The following is a 7,263-nucleotide window of genomic DNA, read 5'->3' on the forward strand; positions in this document are numbered from 1 at the left end:
GCATTGACTGATACACATTAGGCGCAGTGCAGGGGTGTAAGGACCGTAAAGATGACTCCAACACTCTTATATTTTCCTTCAAGTGTACTAAATATGCTAATCTATTCAGAAGAGTGATGAGATAAGCTTACAAATATGATTATTAATCTCTCTAAAGTTAAAGCTGTGTCACTCATGTTCTGATTGGGCTCCGTCAGATGCCCCAGTATTGCCTGCAGTAGTACTGAGACTTGCAGGTAAGCTCTATGATTGATAGCTATGCTAAGAGTGCCACTGCTGCTCTCCCCAGGCGATGGCAACTTCACTCCCGCTCAGCAGGCTGGGATGCCAGCTTTCTATCAGTCAGCTCTGCAGCAAAGATGTCTCCCTTCAGTTCAGTACAACTTCCCCACTATCACTAGCTGTGTTTTAGGGAGATGAGATGAAGACGTCTAGGCAGTTATCCTACAGGCAAAGCTGTTACACCACAGATTGATGGGGGGAAATAAAGCACAACACTGGCTTTCCTGGGAAATAGTGTCTGTTCTCAATGGGCTTCTGTGAACATGACTCACCATAATATGTGACTTGAAGCTTTACAATCAAGTCCGAGCTCCCCTGAGATGTTTTCTGTGTGTCCACAATTCGCCCATTAGGATTTGTGCATCTGTAGTTGACTCTAAGGCACAGCTTCCAAAGATTTCAGGTGGAGAGCTAGGCTTAAGGCAGCAGGTGGTGGACAAAGAGCAGCTATGGGAGTTGACTGCCTGCACTGTGCTATGACCATCTACACTGATCCACTTTCCTTCACTAATCCACTTGTCTCAAGCGAGCCACAAGTGTGTCCCATTTGTATTGTTGGTGTTTTTTGAATATAAATCGGTGGTCTTAAACATTTTATGGGGATTAGTCCAGCTTAGCTCCATGGCTAATGCAATGATTAGGGATTTCTGGCACTGAAGATAAGTGAATGTTCACCAGTTACTCAGCAACTGCGCTCAACTGTTTAAGACGTTAAGCCTAAATGGCAAACTCTTGGGCAAGACAGCTCTTAAGCCATGGCAGTGTGTCATCCATTACACTTCATTAACCTTGGTTACACTGCGATACGTCAGTATCACTATGTTCTGTTTGGCAGATGGTTGGTGACCAATTCATTGACACCATACAATTCAAATCTAGTCCAGCTGAGAAAGATTGTCCAAATGTCGAAATGACAAGAATATTAAAAAAGGAGAATGGAAAAGCAAAAAAAAAAGAGAAAGCCAAACCATCATGGTTGCTGGCTTTTGAATTGTGTGCGGATAACAGTGAGACCACGGAACACTTTTCCACTTTGCCTAAATCCATTTTAAATGGACGACAGGCATCCCTGAATCATGTTAATATATGGTTCTTCTTTGCATGCTACAGTTTTAACCTGCATTTGTGGATGCAGTGACAAACTGTGTTCACAGACAATGGCTGTTGTTGAAACCCCCTTCTGTACTAGCAGTATGTACTGATTTGGCCAAATTCAGTATGTAGTAAGTAGTATGTCAAAAAGAGCAAAATCTGCAGTATGCCAAAACTACCTGGATGTCTGATTCGGGAAAATGTCACAGTATGCATCGGACCAGTCTGCCTTGCGTACTGTTTCCCACAATGCACAGCGCTCGTTCCGCTTTTTCTTTTTTCTTCTTTTTTTGATGGGGGGGACTCTGTTTTTATGTATATCCATATGATCCACCTCCTAACTTTTTAAATCATAAATGATGCTAAAGAAGCAGTTTCCCAATCAGCGTGTCCATTGTTTACTTCCACTTTCCGAAACCGGAAATTTAGTGACGTCTGACCCAGCGTACTGCAACACAGATCAAACAGAACAGTCATACTTCATACTAAATTCAAACACAGTATGTAGTAGGCAATACCTACTGCCTACTACATTAGTAGGTAGTATGTAGCAGGCCGTTTCGAAAATAGCCTATGTTTTTTGGAAGTGATTTTGAACCAATGCAGTGAGTTCCACTCCAGAGTCATGTCTGTTATTAATGCAGTGAGGGCTCTAAGATTACAGCCATCCAGCATTGGTTCAGTCAGTTTCATAACAAAATAAAAAAAAGTCCTCCCATGAGCTTTAACCACAGTTACAGATGTTTCAGTACCATTTTTCCATGGTGTCATATTGTTTATATCATTGCATCTATAAACAAGCTTGGCTTCTCTGTGGTAGCTCAGATTTCTGCCTCTCCTGATGCCCTGCTGTGTCCTGTGAAAAGTGCTGCAGAACCAAGAAAATATTCTCTCTGTTTTATATGTTTTGAAAAGCTTAACTTGAATTAAACATATGGCCTTCAAAACTTTGTGATAGGAAAACAATGGTTGCTGACATCCCGCTATCTTTACTGGCGTTACACTTTTACACTCTTAGCTGGCAGCCCAAAGTTCTTCCTTGATGCCAAAAAACATTAGTTGCTTTTGGCAGCTGTATTTTTACTGCTGCTGTTTTGGAGAAGGAGAAACTAGTATTTCTTCAGGGGGATGATGGATGATGGCACTGGATCCGTGCATTGACTTGTGTGCTCCCTGATACTGGGTTTGCATTTTGCTGTGTAGTTTGCACAGCTAGAAGGTTCCTGGTTCAAATCCCCGGCCGGGCAGGTGCCTTTCTGTGTGGAGTTTACATGTTCTCCCTGTGCATGCATGGGTTCTCTCCAGGTCCTCCGGCTTCCTCCCACAGTCCAAAAACATGCTCACCAGGTTGATTGACCACTCTAAATTGCCCGTAGGCGTGAGTGTGTGCGTGAATGGTTGTCTGTCTCTCTATGTTAGCCCTGTGATAGGCTTGTGACCTGTCCAGGGTGTACCCTGCCTTCCGCTCCAAGCCAGCTGGGATAGGCTCCAGCCCCCCCGTGACCCCTAACGGGATAAGCGGTCAAGATAATGGATGGATGGAAGTTTGCTAAGCTAACTGATACCAAAAGAAAAGGATGGTGATGCCTGGTGATATTTATGTCAAAATGATAAGCGCTTAGCCACAAAGTGTGCCATAAAATCTGACCTACAGCACCTGAAAGTGCTCCAATCATTGTGACAGACAAAAAGCAGACAAACCACATTACTCATACTATCAAAGGTCTGCGAAACGAAGAAGTGAGCAGTGAATAAATCAAAGCAAGGTCTACAGCAGAGGCAAGTGTTTAAGGTTAAAAGAACTAGTGGGTCACTTGGGGATCAAAGAATTTCATATTGCGGTATGAAGTGAATCCATAAGTGCGTTTTGGAAACGGACCTTTGAAGATAAAATGTCAGTGTCGATTTTGTCAATAATTCCTTTTAAAGTTTTTATTGAACTCCTGGTAAAATAGACTGTGTGTTGGGTGTGTAATTAGTCTTTTCCCCCTCTCCTTTTAGAGAGTGTACGTGCTAACATTTCATAAACCAAATCTCCTTAGTGGAGGGTAGCTTTTTCCTGAATATGCCCATTACTCCAAAAGACTGAACTACAATAAACAGTAAACAAGCCTCTTGGTAAAAAAATATGTCCATTCAAATTAGTCAAATTAATGTCTCAATTTGATTTTTTATTTATTTATTGTATTTAACCTTTATTTAACCAGATGAGATTCATTGAGATTAAGACCTCATTTACATGGGCGACCTGGCTAAGAGGTCAGCAGCACACATGAGAATAAATAGCACAACTCAACAGCATGGAGCATATATACAGACAGTATGTAGAACAATCAATAATTTAGAAGTGCAACTTATTTGCAAATAAAATGCAATTCATGATTACAAAAACAGCATTTAAAACACAGGCACTGTTCTGTGATCTGTCTGTCTTTTAAGATGGAGCCAAAGGCATCAAGCGAAATAAAATTAGACAGTTTCAAGTCTTTCTGGAGCATATTCCATAGTATCATAACCATAGTGTTGTGATATTGCAGTTTTAAGTTGTGGAAACAGTTTAAGTTAAGGTCTTTTGAGCAAGTGTCTGTTAATGTGTATCAGCCCTTATCATTCCTTGCAGGATGGCTGTACAAGTGTTGACAATAGAATCACATATTGAATGATTAAAAAAAACGAGACTTGTAAGCACGTTTGTAAATACAGATTTTTACTTCGGGGTTAAGTCTATGCTGTATGTGCGTGTAGCCCTGCACCTTTGCAGAAGCCTAAGCATAGAGCCTGACATGCACATCCTGGGTGGTGTATGTCAGGTTGGGTAGCATCACATGGGCAGCATGCGATAGGTAGCATCTCATTTCTGCAATAGCTGTACATCAGCTGCTTCAGCTCCCCCCTCTTTTACCTGTTTTTGATCAAAAGTTAGGTTGAGTCAACATTTTCAACATAGGGCCTGCAATTATTGGGCTTAATAATGTCTCTCCAGAAACCAGAAAATATGTCCATGTGTTATAGGTCTATGGCTTTAAGTAAAGCTTATCATAAGCACCCTAATTTAAGTTATCTATCACATTTAAACTTTTTGTTTACAAGTGACTTAAAAAAACCTGCTTCCGGGGCGCTGGTGGTCTAGTGGTCTAAGCGCCCCATGTATCGAGGCTATAGTCCTCGTTGCAGAGGTCGCCGGTTGGTCTCCCGGCCGGTCTACCATTTGCTGCATGTCTTCCCCCACTCTCTACTCCCCACGTTTCCTGTCTCTCTTCAGCTGTCCTGTCAATAAAGGCGAAAAAGCCCAAAAATATAACTTACAAAAAAAAAAAACACCTTCCTTTTCGGGCCGTAAATTGTGCTTGTTGCTTCACTTGCTCTGTCTTGCCAGGGCGGTCACTGTCATATCATCTTTTGACTTTTAGCCCAATAATTTCCACATACGTCATTCTTCATCAGCCAGTCATGTGCACTTGTATCATTCAGTCCCTTTTCATTTGTTTTGTCATAATGAAGCAGGTGTCTAATGGGGGAGATGTTATTTACTCTGTGATTATGAAAAATATCAGTGCCAGATATCTGGGCTTGTAATTACCAATCTAATTGGCGTACAGCCCAAAATTGTCACTGTTATCTGATGAATTGCTTTTGGACCAGCTTACAGGCTGATGTAACAGAGAAAAGGTCACATTGCCCACATGGAGAGTCTAGAGCTGCTTGTATTTATATTTTTTAATGTACCACTGGATCATAATTGATATCATCTCACACCATTATAATTGAAGAGACAGCAGTGGCTCTTTTGTAGAATATTGAATATTTTGTTCTGAATATGGAGAGAGCTAATGCATGCTGAAGTACTGCTGATGGCCTGATTTGGTATTTCTATTTAGATCATTATATTTCCCGTGCTTATTCAAAGGGAAAGGGTGGGAGTGCTCACTGAGTTAAGAGATAAGTGACATATTCCTGAATAAGTAAAAGTACATAACTGTTTTACTGATGACTCCATTGTATACATGTGAAAGCTGAATTTTTGCACCTCATTACAAATCCTCTTTTCTCTCTCTGTTCTCTTTTGTAGGTTCCATCTGAGTAGGAGGTGGCAACAAAAGACCAAATGCCATGGATGTATTCAATTTCACCTACTGGAATGCCTCTGAAGGCAATGACACAGAAGTTGTGGAAGAGAACGAGAGCGCCTACAAAACTGTGGAGGTGGTGTTCATCGTGTTGGTGGCCGGTTCCCTCAGTTTGGTCACAGTCATTGGAAATATCCTGGTTATGCTTTCCATCAAAGTTAATAGGAACTTACAGACTGTCAACAACTATTTTTTATTCAGCCTTGCATGTGCTGACCTAATTATCGGACTGTGCTCGATGAACTTGTACACAGTCTACATAGTAATAGGGTACTGGCCCTTGGGGCCGGTGGTGTGCGACTTGTGGTTGGCCCTGGACTATGTTGTCAGTAATGCGTCTGTCATGAATCTTCTCATCATCAGCTTTGACAGATATTTCTGTGTCACCAAGCCCCTCAGCTACCCTGTCAAAAGGACCACCAAGATGGCAGGAATGATGATTGCTGCCGCCTGGGTTCTCTCTTTCATCCTCTGGGCACCGGCCATCCTCTTCTGGCAGTTCATCGTCGGTGGGCGGACAGTGCCTGAGAAGGAGTGTTACATTCAATTCTTCTCTAATGCAGCAGTCACTTTTGGCACTGCCATCGCCGCCTTTTACCTGCCCGTCATCATCATGATTCAGCTGTACTGGCAGATCTCCAGAGCGAGCAAGAGCCGTGTGAAGAAGGATAACCGTAAGCCTTCGGCAGCCAATCCAGCGCCAGTGTCACCTGACCAGAGGAGGAACAACACGCCAAAACCCAACAATAACAATGTACCAGGGGAACCCACAGGACGTTCCCCGAGCCAGCATGCTGAGGATGGAGCCAATCATAATGATGGAAAGCTGCAAAATGGCAAAGGACCTTCCTCCACCACTGCTGATGGAGAAACTGAGGCTGAAGACCCCACAAGGGAGACCCTCGCTCCTGGAGAAGAGAAGGAGAGCTCCAATGATTCAACATCTGGAAGCGTGGCTGTGTCCAATCAGAAGGACGATGAGGCAGTTCCCCCTACTGCAAACTCCAGCGCAGAGACGAGCCAACCGCCCCCACGTCAGCGAGCAAAGGCAGGTGGCTCCAAGCTGACCTGCATCAAGATCAAGACAAAGTCCCCAAAGGGTGACTGCTACACGCCATCCAACGCCACCGTTGAGATCGTCCCAGCCACAGAGCGGCAGAATCACGTGGCGCGGAAGATTGTGAAAATGACGAAGCAACCGCCCAACAAGAAGAAGAAAGCAGCACCATCACGGGAGAAAAAAGTGACCCGAACCATCATGGCCATCCTGGTAGCTTTCGTAGCCACCTGGACTCCTTACAACGTGATGGTGCTCATTAACACCTTCTGCTCCAGCTGCATCCCCAGCACAATGTGGACTATTGGTTACTGGCTGTGCTACATCAACAGCACCATCAATCCGGCCTGCTACGCCCTGTGCAATGTCACATTTAAAAAGACATTCAAACATCTCCTCCTCTGCCAGTATAAAAATATTAGGTCAGCCAGATAAATATGGTTCACCCAGGAGAAAGAGTTGAAGTATGAGTTGCCGTGTGTTTGCGTGTGTGTGCCATATCCATGTATATTTCTGGGTGTGTTTGTAAGAGATTTGTGTGCATGTGAAGTCTGCAAGAGTGCATTTGGAATTACTTTCCATCATTTGATCCTGTTTTTTCTCAATTTCTCTCTCAATAACCGGTTGTAGCACTTTACACAAATTCAACTGATGCCAGATGTGTTAAGATGTGTTGAACAGATTCAGCATAGTTGAAGAAAGTCG

At 43.2% G+C, this 7,263-nt stretch overlaps 1 protein-coding gene across 1 annotated transcript; it reads left to right on the top strand.

Moving 5' to 3' along the window:
- The first annotated feature begins 5,484 nt into the window (after positions 1 to 5,484).
- Positions 5,485 to 6,993, top strand: chrm2a (cholinergic receptor, muscarinic 2a). The gene has a single exon (XM_034673795.1). It carries the CDS (start codon positions 5,485 to 5,487, stop codon positions 6,991 to 6,993), a length of 1,509 nt encoding a protein of 502 aa, XP_034529686.1.
- Positions 6,994 to 7,263: the final 270 nt, after the last annotated feature.

The sequence above is a fragment of the Notolabrus celidotus genome, chromosome 21 (assembly GCF_009762535.1).
Source record: "Notolabrus celidotus isolate fNotCel1 chromosome 21, fNotCel1.pri, whole genome shotgun sequence".
Classification (NCBI taxonomy): Eukaryota; Metazoa; Chordata; class Actinopteri; order Labriformes; family Labridae; genus Notolabrus; species Notolabrus celidotus.

Excerpts from the sequence above, each read along its gene's own strand:
- chrm2a (XM_034673795.1), top strand. The coding sequence starts at position 5,485 with ATGGATGTATTCAATTTCACCTACTGGAATGCCTCTGAAGGCAATGAC.